The following is a 17,515-nucleotide window of genomic DNA, read 5'->3' as shown; positions in this document are numbered from 1 at the left end:
TTTCTTCCAAACCATCTGCCACTACATCAGACCACCTTTCTTCCGAAAGCTAGAAGCTCAGATCAGAGACTTCATATGGGGAAAAACACGCCATAGACTCACATTGAATGTTTTAACCCTCCCCTATGATAAGGGGGGCATACAACTCCTGGATTTTGAAAGGTACTACTTGGCGGCCCAACTCAGCCACGTCACTAAATGGCTATCAGATGAGGTCACCAATGAAACCGGCCTACTGAGTGAGCTTGTCAAACCCATGTACCTAAAGGAGATAATATGGGCACCCCCGGATCATGCCGGAGGAGCTCCTTTACTGGTCAAACTGGGTAGACTGGTATGGGAACGAGTCAAGACCATCACACATCTAAAGAACCCCTATTCCCCTGATCCGCCAATAATGGCGAACATGAGAACGACTCCAGCCGTGATTTACATACTTAGGCAATGGGAGGGATTGGGTATATACGCCTGGGGAGACATGTACGAGGAGGGAGAATTTAGGGATCTGGAATCACTGCACGAGATGGAGGGTCTACCAATGGGACAGTTCTTATGGTATCAGAAACTCAGACACGAGGCTAAGGAGAGATGGGAAGGCTGGCCAGAGGAACCAGCAACGACCCCCCTAGTGACAGAAATGTACAACCTGAGCGACGGGTGGAGGCCAGTGTCGAGAATCTATGCGCAGCTAAACGAGAGGCCCAACCCCCGCGGAGCCACGTTAAGGACCAAATGGGAGACGGACATCGGTGAGGGGTTATCAGACAATGAGTGGGAGAGAGCACTGAAATTCCCAAAGTCAGTGTCCAGAAACGCCAGGTTCAGGCTAATCCAAGCAAACGTGCTATACAGATCGTACATGACCCCAAAAAGGGTAGCAAGCTTCAAACGGCAGGCAGAGGCACACTGCCCATGGTGCACTAGTGATGAAGCAGGCCTGATACACATGTTTTGGGGGAGTGTGCAAAAGTGGGCAGTCTTTGGACCAACGTTAAACAAGCACGTGAGAAGGGCGGAGTAACCCGATATGAATGGACAAGGACCGATATGAATGGACAATGAAGTAATGTCTGCTGGGCACATGCCCCAGGCTAAGCAAGATAAAACATATTGTCCGGGTGATGGATATGGCATGCATACTAGCAAAAAGGGAGGTGGCAATGTCATGGAAGTCCAAAAAAGGCCCACAATACATGCGATGGAAAAGGGAAATGGAGCGATGGACGGCTGCAGAGACAGAAGCCTGGGGATCGGGGACTGTGGGGGGTGATGGGGACACCAACGCTAAGTTTGAGGCATGGAAAGCTGTGGTGAGAGACATGTTCCTACCATCCGACGACATGCCCCCATGAGGCCTAGAAATGTGATGAATGGCGCTCAGCCGCAAAAAATGCATAGCTCACAATAAAGAGAAGGGGGTGACGAGTCTCAAAGGGAAAGAATGCCAACCCCACCCGTCTCCCACCTACAGGGACATGGACAGGCCACCAACTTGACATAAGGTGCTACAGACTCCATAATCGTTGAACATGAAGACAGTTTATGTTTAGTTAATGTTGTTATTTTGTCCTGAGGGATGTTTCCTTCCAGGAAATAATTGAATATGTATTAAAATTGCAGAATGGCGGAGATAATCAGTTGGAAGGGAAATTGTCACTGATGTAATGTATATCTTAAAATGCCAATAAAAATATTTTGAAATAAAATAACTGGCAGTTTGATCTTACAGTGAGATAATATGCTCTGCTTCAAACACATTTTGAGACTTCAATGGTGGGTTATCAATTATTTTATTTTATGAATTTCCAATGTCACCACAGTTCACGGAATTCCTTGAAAGTCTTCATTCAGAACATGTCTATGGCTCATCCCGTGAGCGTTATCACATTGATAACATGTAAGTGTGATTTCTCTGGTGCATCCCTAGTTCACCTTATTGCTTGAAAGACATTGCATTCTGGTTTCTCAGTGTGATTTCTCAAATGTAGCACAAGTTGATTATTTCACTTGAAAGCCGCATCAAATTCAGAACATGCATATGGTTTCACCCCAGTGTGACTTCTCCAATGACTCAATGACTCAATAGTTCACTCTTTTGCTTGAAAGCCTTATCACATTCAGAACATGCATATGGTTTCACCCCAGTGTGATTCATCAAATATAGCACAAGTTGATCATTTTGCTTGAAAGCCTCATCACATTCAGAACATGCATATGGTTTCCCCCCAGTGTGACTTCTCTGATGACTCAAAATATTACACCTTTGCTTGAAAGCCTCATCACATTCAGAACATGCATATGGTTTCCCCCCAGTGTGACTTCTCTGATGACTCAAAAGATTACCCCTTTTCTTGAAAGCCTTATCACATTCAGAACATGCATATGGTTTCACCCCAGTGTGATTCATCAAATGTAGCACAAGATGATCATTTCGCTTGAAAGCCTCATCACATTCAGAACATGCATATGGTTTCCCCCCAGTGTGACTTCTCTGATGACTCAATAGTTCACTCTTTGTCTTGAAAGCCTTAACACATTCAGAACATGCATATGGTTTCACCCCAGTGTGATTCATCAAATGTAGCACAAGTTGATCATTTCGCTTGAAAGCCTCATCACATTCAGAACATGCATATGGTTTCTCCCCAGTGTGACTTCTCTGATGACTCAATAGTTCACTCTTTGTCTTGAAAGCCTTAACACATTCAGAACATGCATATGGTTTCACCCCAGTGTGATTCATCAAATGTAGCACAAGTTGATCATTTCGCTTGAAAGCCTCATCACATTCAGAACATGCATGTGGTTTCTCCCCAGTGTGAATTCTCTGATGACTCAAAAGATTACCCCTTTTCTTGAACGCCTTATCACATTCAGAACATGCATATGGTTTCCCCCCAGTGTGATGTCTCTGATGACTCAATAGTTCACTCTTTGTCTTGAAAGCCTTAACACATTCAGAACATGCATATGGTTTCACCCCAGTGTGATTCATCAAATGTAGCACAAGTTGATCATTTCGCTTGAAAGCCTCATCACATTCAGAACATGCATGTGGTTTCTCCCCAGTGTGACTTCTCTGATGACTCAAAAGATTACACCTTTTCTTGAAAGCCTTATCACATTCAGAACATGCATATGGTTTCTCCCCAGTGTGATGTCTCTGATGACTCAATAGTTCGCTCTTTCTCTTGAAAGCCTTATCACATTCAGAACATGTATATGGTTTCTCGCCGGTGTGATTTCTCTGATGAATCAATAGATGACCCCTTTGCTTGAAAGCCTTATCACATTCAGAACATGTATATGGTTTCTCGCCGGTGTGAATTCTCTGATGAATCAATAGATGACCCCTTTTCTTGAAAGCCTTATCACATTCAGAACATTCATATGGTTTCTCGCCGGTGTGATGTCTCTGATGACTCAATAGTTCGCTCTTTCTCTTGAAAGCCTTATCACATTCAGAACATGCATATGGTTTCTCGCCGGTGTGATTTCTCTGATGACTCAATAGTTCGCTCTTTCTCTTGAAAGCCTTATCACATTCAGAACATGCATATGGTTTCCCCCCAGTGTGATGTCTCTGATGACTCAATAGTTCGCTCTTTCTCTTGAAAGCCTTATCACATTCAGAACATGCATATGGTTTCCCTCCAGTCTGATTAATCAATAGATTATTTGTTTCTGTAGAAGCCTTGTAACATTCAAAACGTTTATGTTCTTTCTCTTCGGTGAGAAATCTCTGATGTTGCCATAAATAACCAGTTTCATTGAAAGTTGTATCACATTCAGAAAATTCAAAGGGTAACTCCATTGTGAGGGTGTTATTTTTTAAAAAGCAATTTCTGTCCAATTCAAACTATCTACATAACGTCTTAATCTCTCGGGTGGCCTCAGCAAGTCAGGTGCATTTTTGTACACATGAATGTCAATAAAGAACCTCAATCCTCGGCCAGAACAGGCAAGTCTGAAAATAAAAAGCTTGTGCTTGCAACCTTTCCCTGTCCAGCGCAGTTTCTAGACTTGTGGTTTTTGTGGTTTGGGGCTTTAATCCTTAGCAGCTGCCACTGGAACATCAGCACCACAGGAGGGGCGCCATTGATTCTGAAGCATCAAATCCAAAGCTGGTGTTGAGCACCTTTTCTTACTGCATGTGGTTCAATGCACTAAAATGCCCAGCCTCTACTTTAAAGTGGCAGCCATTCTTATTAGCCTCTCATCAGTGTAGTGGACACAGACAGTACTGACTGGAAATAGGAACTAAAAGTTTCCTCCAAAATCAATAATTGCACCTTTTTTTGTTGTCAAATGTCTTAAGTCTGTGAAATATTTTTCCCACATGAAGAGACTCGAGGCTGGTAGTGCTTGTCATGATCAAGAAACATTTCCAAGACCCAGCTATCAGGGGAAACTATTTTTAATAAACACAATCTTTTAAAACCATTTCACTGTTTTCCATGCTTCCTGCTTTGTTGCCCTTTTTGAAAGAAAAGGAAAAACAGGATTAGTGTTCCATATGTGATAAATACATATTTCTTGTTTTAAAAAGAAAATGTGAAAAAGCAAAAAAAGCACTTTTCAGAGTATGAAATCCCGAACTTCTTCTGAAATGTCTTATGGACACTGACCTAAATGGATAGAGTAAGGCACCCTTAATATCATGGAAAGGATTAACACATACATTCCCACATCACATGGCACATAAATTAATAAAGGCGTGAACCACTAGCCCACAGCCAGGAATATTACAATGTGGTGGTGTGTGGTCGCTATAGTCTAAGAAATGGCCAACCTGTCAGTCAGTCATGGCGGGTTTTGTCAAGTTTAAGGTAGAGAGGCACTCTGCACTACCCAGTTTATTGATTACATCATCGATCCATGGCATGGGGTAAGCGTCAAAAGGAGAAATGGTGTTAACCTATCGGAAGTCAATACGAAACCACCATGAGTGGTTGGGTTTTGTTGCCAAAGGGATCGGGAAGGGTCAGGGACTAGAAGAGGGCTCTATAATGTTGTCTCTTTAGATACTTTCGTGGAAACTATCATTTTCCTAGATTCTGGGAGTGGATAGGGTTTTATATGGACGACCTTTCCCTTTGGGGTTCTGATATAATGGTACGTGCCCTACAAGCTTTTTGCAAAATACATATGGGAAAGAACTAACAATATCACCCAGTCTCTATGTTTCTCCTTTGGGAGATTCTGTGGAATAAGGTCTGTGTTACCAACTTCCTCTGGTACCAAACACGCTAGAATGGAGGATGTGGAGGCCATGGGATTTTCCTTCCATTCTTTTCATAGTTTATATATCATAGAGGTGGGTCTTTTGTCTGGTTGGGCAACATGTACCTGTGCACCTCTTAGGGCCCGTGCCACTGAGACTAGTTTTTTTCTCAGGAGGATAGCTTAGAATAGCTTTATGTCTTGGGAGGATAGCTTAGGGGCAACATACTCACCTTGGAAGCAAGATGACACGGAGCAACACAGGTTCGATCCCCGGGTCCGCGCTTAGAAACCTCTGGGTATTTACTAGGGTCATATGATCCCTTAGTCAGGTGGCAGCCTGGGACAGAGGAGTTGGTGCTTCTGTTCTTTCTTCCCAGGTTTCTATGAGCATGTCTAAAACATATCGGGGCTCCCTACAGTCGAGTAATTCAAACGGAGAGAATCCAGTAGATGTCTGAGGAGGCTTTTCTTACTGCGAATAGGGCCCAGGGTATCCTGCGAACCAGTCTTTCCCATTACTTCCTTAGAATTGTCTTAATGGTTTTATTAAATCCCTCCACTTATCCGTATGTCTGGGGGTGGTAAACTGAGGTTCTCAGAGTGGCGATAAGTAATTCTTTTATCTCTACGATCTGTTGGCTCATAAAGTTTTGTTCCTGGTCTGTTTGAATCTCCTTGGGAAAGCAAAGAAGGGGTAGGGGGGTCCAAAAGCAGAGGGTGGGTGAGTGGGGTGTCGGGGGTCCATGAGTAGAGGGTGGGTGGGCGTCCAAGCGCAGTGGGTGAGTGAGGGTCCCCAAGAGCAGCAGAGGGTGGCAGGGGGTCCCCAAGAGCAGCAGAGGGTGGGTGGGAACAGGGTCCAACAGCAGAGGGAGGGAGGAAGGGTGGGGCGAAGGTCCAAGAGCCGGTGGAGGGTGGGGGGGTTCAAGGAGCAGGGCAATGGTGGGTGGGTCCAAAGAGCAGGGTGATGGTGGGTGGGGGGGTTCGAAGAGCAGGGTGATGGTGGGGGTCCAAGAGCAGAGGGAGTGTGGGAGGTAGGGTCCAAGAGCAGAGGGAGGGCGGGTCGGAGGTAGGGAGGGTCCAAGAGCAGAGGGAGGGTGGGCGTTATGGAGGGTCCAAGAGCAGATGGTGGGTGGGGGGCTGGTCTGGGGGTTCCAAGTGTATAGGGAGGGTGGGTGGGGCGTGGGTTCAATAGCCAATGGTGGGTGGGGGTCGCCAAAGTGCAAATTGGTTCCCAATGGAACCAAGGGCAGGGGGTGTCAAACCCCTCCCTCACATCCTGCCTACACTAGACTTCCAGGCGCCTTTGGCAGGGCTTCTGTTCAGAAGCCCGCCAAAAACGGCAAACAAAGAAAAACCAAAGGTGAGTGAAACTCATGAAGGAAGACTCGAGAAGGAACCCTTAGTAAAGAAAATGGCGAAAAACACGACCGGGGTAAAGGTCCTAACTATATTGCCCGGCGGGTTTAGGGTTAGAGCCAACATGTAGCTTTTACTGTTACCGCGTAAAAAGGTAACGCAGTAAAGAAAGAAAAGCGTAGTAGTATTGCTGTGCGTATTAATTTACACGTATAGGCCGTGGAGGAAGCCAGTGAGCTCACCTGTCTTCTGAAAGAGAAATTCGAGTCCAGGTAAAAGCCCAAAGTTTTGACCTCTTTGCAGACCTCGATGTTGTTACCATCGATCATGCAAGAGTTATAGGCGGGACCAAGTTTCTTTAAACTGGACGTAGTGCCTAGGATGATAAGTTCCATTTTATCACCATTCAGGCGTAGTCCATGTGTGGCCATCCATGCCTGGATGATGATGTACACACTATTTAGCAAGGCCAAATCCTTTCCATAATCTCCAGAAAGCGCAGGAGGATCTGGGTATCATCTGCATAGTTAGTGTAGGTGATACCGAGATGATCCAAATCATCGAAAAGGGGCTTGGTAAATATACTGTACAATGTGGGCGAGACACAGGAGCCCTGTGGGACACCGCAAGAGATGGTTATGGGGTCTGCTGCCGCAGTGGGTGAGAAGACCCTCATGGTTCTACCATTGAGGAAAGAGGTAATCCAGGTGATGGCCTCAGCAGAGAAATGAGCAGAAGTGTGGAGATGTGTGCAAAGGACAGAGTGATCGACCGGGTCGAAAGCTGCGGACAGATCGAGGAGGAGGAGTAGGGCGACTTGGCTGTTGTCTCTAAGCGTGTCGATCTGAGCTTTCAGGTCAATGAGAGCAGTTTCAGTCCCATGTTGAGAACGGAACCCTGATTGTCTGGAGCCTAGTAGATGGTGTTCTTCCAGAAACTTCAGAATTTGTACATAGGCAACCTTGTGCAGGATTATTAGTAGAAAGGGAACGGTTGTTATAGGTCTGTAATTTGTGGGCATAGCTGGATCAAGTGTGGGTTTTTTTAACAGTGGAAGTACCCAGGATTGTTTCGGATTGAGCCAGTGGTGAAGGAGGCATTAATTCGTTTCGTGATGAAGGGGGAAGAGGTCACGGGCTGCATCCTTGAGCTGTGCCGGGCACAGGTCTCCCTGACAGTTGGAGGATTTCAGAGACAGGATGATTTTTTCTACTTCAAGAATCGTGACTTTAGAGAAGTTAAAGCGAGTGAGATCTGTGGGCATAGGCTTGTCTGGTATTTTTGAAGGGAGGGTGTCATTGAGGGATACCTTTTACGGGCGATTTTACTTTGGAGGGTCACAATTTTGTTTGCTAGGGCGCTTTGGATTTCTGAGCACCAATTTCTGTCTTTAGTACAGGTGTCAGGAGGTACTATGGGGGTTTCTACTTACTCAGGATGGAGAATAGTTCCTTCATGTTTGATTTCGCATGGGATATGCGAGTCATGAGGTGCGTTTAGCCAGGTAAATTTCTTTTTATAGAGTGTGGCTAATTTTGAGAGTTTGAGTTTATTTGCGGCTGAGGGGGATTTTTTCCAAGTGGCCTCACAGTTACTTTTTTGCTGCCTTACATTTTTGAGGAATGGTGCGTATTCGGTTTGCTTGGTCTCAGTTTAAGGGGGGCAATTAGGTCCAGTGAGGTGGCCATGATCTTATTATATTCTTCAACCAGGTTCTCTGGGTCCAGGTTGTCTGGGAGTGTATGAAGTGTAGGAAGTAGGCTCGGGATGAGTCTTTCTGCTGTCATATTCTTATTGTTTCTTGTGAGGGTGGGCATGGCCCTGATAGTGGGTGGGGGGGGGTCCTGTCAGTCGAAAGCAGGAACGAGACCAGGTGGTGGTCGGTCCAGACTAGTGGTGAGATATCAGTAATGTTTGCTAGACAGTTTATCGGCTACCCAATCGAGTGTTCTGCCTTTGGAATGTGTAGGTGACATACTTCTTTGCGGGAAACCTAGTTCCGAAAGAGTGTTGACTTTAGTGCTGGGGGAATGGTCTTCAGGATCATTGTAACCCATATTAAAGTCGCCCAAGGTGAGGACTTGGGTAGAGCTTGTAAGGTTACTGGAGAGGATAGTGTTAATATCTTCGTCAAAGGTGCCAATGGGGCCTGGCGGGCAGTAGATCAAATGGATGTTGAGAGTTTGGGTGTTGGTAAGTGGGACTTTGACTGAGAGTGTTTCGCAAGATAGGACATTGATTGGTGTTGCTAGTCTCAAGGTAAGACTGTATGTGTGAATGATGGCAACACCTCCTCCTCTGGAATTGGTACGATCTTGTCTCAGGATAGAGTAGTTATCTGGGACTGCCAACATAAGCATGGGACCTGCTGCTGGGTGTAGCAAGGTCTCAGTAATGGCAAGGAGGTCAAGGTCTTCCTTCAGGATCAGGTCGGCAATTTCTGTAGCGTGAGCTACTAGCGATCTGGCATTGATCAAGGCTCCCTTTATTTTGGGGCTGGTTGTGTTTGTAATGGTAGTGATGTACTTGTCCTGTGTTAAATCAGGAGTACCTTGAGCGGGGGAGCTGATTGGAGGTCTGATGTTAGAGTTCAGGGGCAAGTTGGATTTTTTCGTGGTAGATATAGGAAGAGTTTTGGAATACTGAGGGGCAGGCAATGAGCGGGCGAGGGGCTCATACATTTTGGCTAATTTGGCTCCGAGTCCTAGGTTCCTATCGATCGTAGGACGAGGGAGGCTGGTGAATTGCAGTGGTTGAGAGTCATTTATGTCTGGGTATAAGGGCTTGGTATTAGGCATGGTTGACTGTCTCGATGTGTGTCACTGAGGAGTCGCGCAAGGCTGTGACGCCAAGTTGATAAGGATCAGGATACAGGCAAGCTAGTTAGTAATTAGTGGACACATGCTCAGTGGTAGTGGCAAGAATATGGGGTGACCGGGAGTAAGCTTAGTTAACACTGGTTGGGGCGATGTGCGTATGTGTGACACCTGGGTAGAGCAGTGTAATTTGGCTGTGAGGCAAGGAGAGGCAGCTCCATTGGGAAGAGATGTGCTTAGTGTTGCCAAGATGTGCTAGTAGCAACTAGGTTTGAATGCATAAGATAGCTAGGGCAGTGTTTCACCTAGATGTGAAGATACCAACACAGCAGGAGACACAGTGGAGTGCATAAGAAGGTGTCTGGGGCAGTGTTTCACCTGAATGCGAGGGTCACAACATAGTTAAAAGCACGTGGATAAAGTTGGAATCAGCGGGGTCTCACACAACCTAAATGCAGTAGTACTAGGGAAGCTGGAGGTCAAGCAATCTAAATTCTAAATGCAGCTTTAGCTAGTGAAGTAGGAATACCACTGTACTTTGCAGCTCACAGTGGGCATCTCGGCCGCTATAAGCACAACGAGTAGACCATGCAATGGAGAGTTGCTAATGCAAAGCCCACCACATGGTGATGATGATATTGGGCGGTCGTTCAGATCTGCAAGATAGAATTCTAATAAGGAGACAGGTAGGCTAGGTCAGAGGTTCTGGCACCAGAGGCCGTGCACGAGTGTTATCATGCAGTGGTGATTGTCGCAGTACACTGGCAGTGCAGAAGAAAGGCGTTAACAGAGTAATACATGGGGCACATGGAGCACAGTGAGAGGCATGCAGGAGCATAGGGTTGCATAGGGCTACGTTTTTTGGCGTGTACGTGGCGGCGTTTCTCAGCTTGAGGGCGGAGTGAGTCTTCAGTGGGAATGTTAGTTGGGGGTGGGCTTAGCGTCACAAGGCTTCCTAGGCTCACAGGGTGCGGGTGGGCATTAAGGGAGGCCGTGGCACACTGTATAGATTAGTAATGCTCACGTACTTATTCAGTGAGAGGCTGTTGAGACAGCGTGACTGGCCGACGGTCTGGATGGCGCAGGACAGGCTGGGACAGGCGGTGGCCTTGCATTCGCAGGCCTTTTGGGAGGATGGCCGGCTCTCGCCTCCGGTGTGTGGTTAGCTGATTTCAGAACAGCTGCAGCCAATCAAAGCCACAGTGGGCTGACTGGGCCATTTCGTGGTGGAGGCAGGGCGGCCATCTTTAAACAGAAGCCTTCCTCGTGTAAGGCAACGGTGGGAAATCTGAACAACATAGAGATTATGACATAGACTTTTAACATACATATGGGCAAAGACAATACAGAAATCATAATTATTTACAAGATTTACAAAATCTGGCTCAGGTATCCAATAGGTGTGACCAAGGGAAATTGACTAGACCTAAGGCAGCAGACTGAAGGGAGAAGCGGCAGTAACCTGCAAACTACCATCTGATAGCCAGAGAGCATGCAATTCCCTATACAAGAAAAGGGAGAGCGGCTGACCCATGCAATTTACTTTCTGATAGAGAGACATCATATGAGTTCCTATACAAGAAAAGGGAGAGCAAAGAAAAGGGAGAGCAGCCGAACCCTGCAAATTCAAATCAAAAGAGAGACAGTATGTATGTCCCTATACAAGAAAAGGGAGAGCAGCCGAACCCTGCAAACTACCATCTGGAAGCACTTTTGGACATTGCCAGCAAGATTATTGCATATATTTTAATTGCTAAATTAAATCAAGAGGAAATAGAATAAGTATTGCTCCAGTGTCAAATTGGATTGAAAAAGGGTTTATCCAAATATACTAACATTATGATTTTGAGATTTTTAGCAAACAGAACTGTGCTTTCAGAGACTTGAGGTTCACATTTGCTACACAGCGTTTCAGCCACAGCTGGGGTGTCTCTCCTTACGCTCCCGGGTGATGCGGCGGGTTTAGTCCGAATGGACTAGACCCAGATCCGCCTACAGTGGCTGCAGAATACGGGGTCTGCTTATAGTGCTGACAATGAATGGAAAATACATATAACATACATATGCTGCTCCATAATAAAGATCAGCTCCTGCTAGTTTAGGTGGGGAATTGGGAAAGAACACATCCAAGTAGTGGGTGAATATTTGTAGCTGGGAATATTTCTCAATAATAATAATAGTAGGCAAATCAAGCAGTTACGCTGGAAAATGATAAATAAGCTGCACCCACCTATGGGCGCAATAAAGGGGTTCCAGGCCGTTGAAATGTGGGGGTTCTTCGTTGACTCAAGAGATGGCTCCTACATACAGCTGGGAGGGAGATTTCCACAGGGAAGTCGGGAGGCGTATACTTTCCCATAGGAATGCTTTGGGGCTACAGGTATTTTATGCAGGAGACTTAAATATTTTTACATCAAAATCGGGAGTCTCCCGCCTAAATCGGGAGGGTTGGCTATGAAGTGGCAACTGATGAGCGCTTAGAGGCACGATAGTGCGAGCAGGAGTGTCCAGGGGGAGAGCAGGAGTGGCTGGGGGGAAGCAGGAGTGGCTGTGGGAGAGAAGGAGTGGCTGGGGACAGCAGGAGTGTCCGGAGGGGGGTAGGAGTGGCAAGGAGGGCAGGGGTGGCAAGAGTGGCTGGGGGAGAGCAGGATTGTCCGAGCGGGGCAGGAGTGGCAAGGGGGGCAGGAGTGGCTGGGGGCGAGCAGGATTGTCCGAGCGGGGCAGGAGTGGCAATGGGGGCAGGAGTGGCCAGCCCCCCAGCCAGCACCCCGATGTATCAGAGGGGCCCCAGCTCAGCTCCCACGGCCACTGCCAGCAATCTGCGACTTCTCGTGCGCCACCGCGCATACACAGCGCATACACACAAAAGCGCGCAGCACGAACGCTGACACGGTGGCACAGCCGCGCTAGAGTGCTGTGAAGCGGGGGAGATCAACTCATGGCACATTATCAGAGCAATTACAAGGAATAAGCACAGGGCTACTGTCGGTGGCTCGATCTGCTGCAGTGCGTGTATGCAACGAGTGCGGGTGGCGTGGCGGTCTCCGGCTACCAAACGCACCCCACCCCCCACCCACACTTAAGAACAAAGCGCCTGGCCTATAAAAAGATACAGCTGCATGGCTTACCTCAATCAGCTCGCTCTCGATCTCCAAACCGTCCAGCAATTCCGATTCCCCGACCCCGGGCCCCAAAGCAGGTATGTGAGCAGAGAGGAACGACTGTGATGCAGGCAGCATGGAATGGGGAATGGATGGAAAGCTGGTTCATGCTGGACATAAAAGAAAGACTGGGATCGGAAGGCCAAACAGGTCCAAGATAGGCAAAGAGGAAAGACTAGATGGAAAGGAAAGCCAATGTATAGCCCATATGGAAAGCCAAGCAGGTCGAAGACAGGCACAGAGGAAAGACTAGATTATAAGGCAAACAAATGTATAGCCCAAATGGAGTTGAGGAAAGACTGGGATGGGAAAGCCAAGCAGGTCCAAGACAGGCAGAGAGGAAAGACTAGATTGAAAGGCAAACCGATGTATAGCCCAAATGGAATTGAGGATAGACTGGGATGGGAAAGCCAAGCAGGTCCAAGATAGGCACAGAGGAAAGACTAGATTAGAAGGCAAACCGATGTATAGCCCAAATGGAGTTGGGGAAGCCAAGCAGGTCCAAGACAGGCAGAGAGGAAAGACTAGATTGAAAGGCAAACCGATGTATAGCCCAAATGGAGTTGAGGATAGACTGGGATGGGAAAGCCAAGCTGGTCGAAGACAGGCAGAGAGGTAAGACTAGATGGAAAGGGAAGCCGATGTATAGCCCAAATGGAGTTGAGGAAAGACTGGGATGGGAAAGCCAAGCAGGTCCAAGACAGGCAGAGAGGAAAGACTAGATTGGAAGGCAAACCGATGTATAGCCCAAATGGAGTTGAGGAAAGACTGGGATGGGAAAGCCAAGCAGGTCCAAGACAGGCGGAGAGAAAAGACTAGATTGGAAGGCAAACCAATGTATAGCCCAAATGAAGTTAAGGAAAGACTGGGATGGGAAATCCAAGCAGGTCCAAGACAGGCAGAGAGGAAAGACTAGATGGAAAGGAAAGCCGATGTATAGCCCAAATGGAGTTGAGGAAAGACTGGGATGGGAAAGCCAAGCAGGTCCAAGACAGGCAGAGAGGAAAGACTTTATTGGAAGGTAAGCCAATGTATAGCCCAAATCGAGTTGAGGAAAGACTGGGATGGGAAAGCCAAGCAGGTCCAAGACAGGCAGAGAGGAAAGACTAGATTGGAAGGCAAAGCCAATGTATAGCCCAAATGGAGTTAAGGAAAGACTGGGATGGGAAAGCCAAGCAGGTCCAAGACAGGAAGAGAGGAAAGACTAGATTGAAAGGCAAACCAATGTATAGCCCAAATGGAGTTAAGGAAAGACTGGGATGGAAAAACCAAGCAGGTCCAAGACAGGCAGAGAGGAAAGACTAGATGGAAAGGAAAGCCAATGTATTGGCCAAATGGACTGAAGGAAAGACTGGGATGGAAAAGCCAAGCAGGTCCAAGATAGGCAGAGAGGAAAGACTAGATGGAAAGGAAAGCCAATGTATAGCCCAAATGGAGTTAAGGAAAGACTGGGATGGGAAAGCCATGCAGGTCCAAGATAGGCAGAGAGGAAATACTAGATTGGAAGGCAAACCACTGTATAGCACAAATGGAGTTGAGGATAGACTGGGATGGGAAAGCCAAGCAGGTCCAAGACAGGCAGAGAGGAAAGACTAAATTGAAAGGCAAACCGATGTATAGCCCAAATGGAGTTGAGGATAGACTGGGATGGGAAAGCCAAGCAGGTCCAAGACAGGCAGAGAGGAAAGACTAGATGGAAAGGGAAGCCGATGTATAGCCCAAATGGAGTTGAGGAAAGACTGGGATGGGAAAGCCAAGCAGGTCCAAGACAGGCAGAGAGGAAAGACTAGATTGGAAGGCAAACCGATGTATAGCCCAAATGGAGTTGAGGAAAGACTGGGATGGGAAAGCCAAGCAGGTCCAAGACAGGCAGAGAGGAAAGACTAGATTGGAAGGCAAACCGATGTATAGCCCAAATGGAGTTAAGGAAAGACTGGGATGGGAAAGCCAAGCAGGTCCAAGACAGGCAGAGAGGAAAGACTAGATGGAAAGGAAAGCCGATGTATAGCCCAAATGGAGTTGAGGAAAGACTGGGATGGGAAAGCCAAGCAGGTCCAAGACAGGCAGAGAGGAAAGACTTTATTGGAAGGTAAGCCAATGTATAGCCCAAATCGAGTTGAGGAAAGACTGGGATGGGAAAGCCAAGCAGGTCCAAGACAGGCAGAGAGGAAAGACTAGATTGGAAGGCAAAGCCAATGTATAGCCCAAATGGAGTTGAGGAAAGACTGGGATGGGAAAGCCAAGCAGGTCCAAGACAGGAAGAGAGGAAAGACTAGATTGAAAGGAAAACCAATGTATAGCCCAAATGGAGTTAAGGAAAGACTGGGATGGAAAAACCAAGCAGGAACAAGATAGGCAGAGAGGAAAGACTAGATGGAAAGGAAAGCCAATGTATTGGCCAAATGGAGTGAAGGAAAGACTGGGATGGAAAAGCCAAGCAGGTCCAAGATAGGCAGAGAGGAAAGACTAGATGGAAAGGAAAGCCAATGTAGAGCCCAAATGGAGTTAAGGAAAGACTGGGATGGGAAAGCCATGCAGGTCCAAGATAGGCAGAGAGGAAAGACTAGATTGGAAGGCAAACCAATGTATAGCACAAATGGAATTAAGGAAAGACTGGGATGGGAAAGCCAAGCAGGTCCAAGATAGGCAGAGAGGAAAGACTAGATTGGAAGGCAAACCAATGTATAGCCAAAATGAAGTTGGGAAAGCCAAGCAGGTCCAAGATATGCAGAGAGGAAAGACTAGATTGGAAGGAAAATCCCAAACGGGGTTAAGTATAGCCCATTTGTTTTTTTTTTTTATAACTGTGCTTGGATAAACTGTATTCTTGAAATATAAATACGTGCCAACATTCTGTGACCAAAAACATGTCGGATTTTTCAAGTTTCAAAAATATTATTTAGCATACCAATGACATCACAGGAAATTACAAAACCTACATTATTGGCACCACTGGAGCATTCGAAAATGCGCAACCCATCAAACAGCACAACATGCAAAGATGCTCGAATGTTTAAAATGTACAATTGTAGTAATGGTGAGTTAACACCAAAGTTAACACCAAATTCAATTACCTAACTTCAAAGAATTTTAGTCACACAGAGCTGGTGGGAAACCGTTGCCACTACTCTGCAGCAGTAGCCCGGGCAGTACATATTTACTCCTGCAGTGCAGGGTGAACACTGAATGACATGGAGATTGATACCCCCCTCAGTCTGATAGGCAGATTCTGTGTGATGGCGGCACGCTCTGCCACTTGCCTCCACTGGTGGTTCACCTAAGGCCTGTCCCAGCCAGAGTGCAGGGCAGAGTCATGTAGTGGTCCGGTCAGTGGCTTGATCTGAGACCATCACTCAAATGTATTGCTAACCCGCCCACCACACAGACACATTAATTGCCTTAGTGTCACATAAATTATCTGCCACTATAAAAAGCAGTAGCATCTGTCACCCAAATCTATACACAGGAAAGTGTTTCAAAACCCTCAAGGAGGGTAGGAACAAGGGGGAATAACAACAGTCGCCCATGGCCCTTGCAATTCTGAGACGATAATAGTCTGCACAGGCAGAGCAAGAGACTAGAGGCAAGCTGCAAGGCGTTTTCACATCTCCATCCCCCTGCATCGTAGCACCTCCCGCATTTCTGCAATAGCTGCCTATATTTTAGTTTGCATGTTTTACTTGTTTACAGCCGAAACATACTTACCGATACAATGACATCTGGTAGTCAAAAGAAACGTGGTCCATATGCAAAAGAGCAACTTATTATGTATTTTCTGCTTGGTTTACTTACATCTGCTTAAGAAATGTAAATTATTTAAGAGTACCATCCATAGTATGTATTGTTTGGAGGTAGAGACAGGCTATTCAGGCCACCTCCTCGTCTTCTCTCATCACCTAACTGCCATTCAAGATGGGTGTGATCGTATCTCTCCAGCTCTGAAATCTCTCCATTGGCTCCCAGTGGATGCAAGGACTAAATTCAAAACCCTTGACATTGTCCACAAGGCTTTCTGGTGCTGGGTCCGAAATACTTTCAGCTATCCCTCCTGAAATACCTCCCCTCTCAAGCTCTTCACTCCTCTACCTCTAACTCCCCCAGGATCAGTTGTTTTTCAAAGAAATGAGCTCGCGGTACATCTCTGTCTTCGGCTGGTGCCTCCCTCTGGAACAGCCTCCCTGCCACTCAGAAATTTGAGGAGCACCATCTCCGCTTCCGGAAGCACCTCAAGACCTTCCTCTTTGCTACTGCCTTCGCCCCCTCTCCCCTGATGATCAGTTCTCTCTCGGCACTGTGCACCTGGCCTACCCTCTGTCTTCTGGGCCCAGGTACTTGCACACGCTCCCACACTGCCTACAGGCCACCCCTCGCACTGGGGTCTGTATCTGTACCCATACAGCCCCCCTTTTTTCTTCCTGCACTTATCAGACATTATCCTATCTGCTGCCTTAAACTCAGCACTTGCCACTTGCTGGTTGAACTACCATGGTTTGTTGCATTTATTTATTTATTTATTTATGATTATGTATCTGTTTTTCTCCTTTCTGCACTTTCCACTCCCCTCTCCCATGCACATTTCCCCTCCCCCTCTCCCATGCACTTGCACGTTCTCAATGTCACCAGGACTAGTAAGATTGTTGTTTTGTTCTCCCCTGTTACCCTCCTCTGTCTGGTCACGCTATGAAACATTTGTGTACGAGCGCAATATAAAAAAAAAATCAATATAAATATCAGTGGTTTGCTGCCAATGATCTGAATGTCACATGTATGGGTCATATCATTAAAGCTCAATTACATTTCCTTTCATATACAGAGAACAACAATCTTAGATGTCAACCAGTGCTGTATCCTATAGAAAGGGAAACCAGCTTGAAGTGGATTCAGTAATATAAAATGTTGCCTTGATCGAGAATTTCTGAATGATTCAAAGCATTGGACAGTTGTGGACTGTAGAAG

General features: G+C 46.6%; 1 protein-coding gene and 1 long non-coding RNA gene across 2 annotated transcripts in view; one reads left to right on the top strand and one right to left on the bottom strand.

The window, feature by feature from the left end:
• Positions 1–1,774: 1,774 nt before the first annotated feature.
• LOC138503012 (zinc finger protein 268-like) lies at positions 1,775–12,641 on the bottom strand. Its single transcript, XM_069622444.1, has 2 exons — positions 12,527–12,641; positions 1,775–4,477 (listed from the first exon to the last, which is right to left on the bottom strand). The coding sequence occupies exon 2, from the start codon at positions 3,812–3,814 to the stop codon at positions 2,072–2,074; it is 1,743 nt and encodes a 580-aa protein (XP_069478545.1). The 5' UTR covers positions 3,815–4,477; positions 12,527–12,641; the 3' UTR covers positions 1,775–2,071.
• Positions 12,464–17,515, top strand: part of LOC138503013 (uncharacterized) — a 26,587-nt gene continuing 21,535 nt past the window's right edge. The window contains exon 1 of the long non-coding RNA XR_011279563.1: positions 12,464–12,597. This is a non-coding gene — a long non-coding RNA (uncharacterized lncRNA). The remainder of the gene's footprint in view (positions 12,598–17,515) is intronic.

The sequence above is a fragment of the Ambystoma mexicanum genome, chromosome 11 (assembly GCF_040938575.1).
Source record: "Ambystoma mexicanum isolate Mex_15411 chromosome 11, UKY_AmexF1_1, whole genome shotgun sequence".
NCBI classification, from domain to species: Eukaryota; Metazoa; Chordata; class Amphibia; order Caudata; family Ambystomatidae; genus Ambystoma; species Ambystoma mexicanum.
Note: the sequence above shows the minus strand (reverse complement) of the source record. Positions and strands in the feature narration are given on the sequence as shown.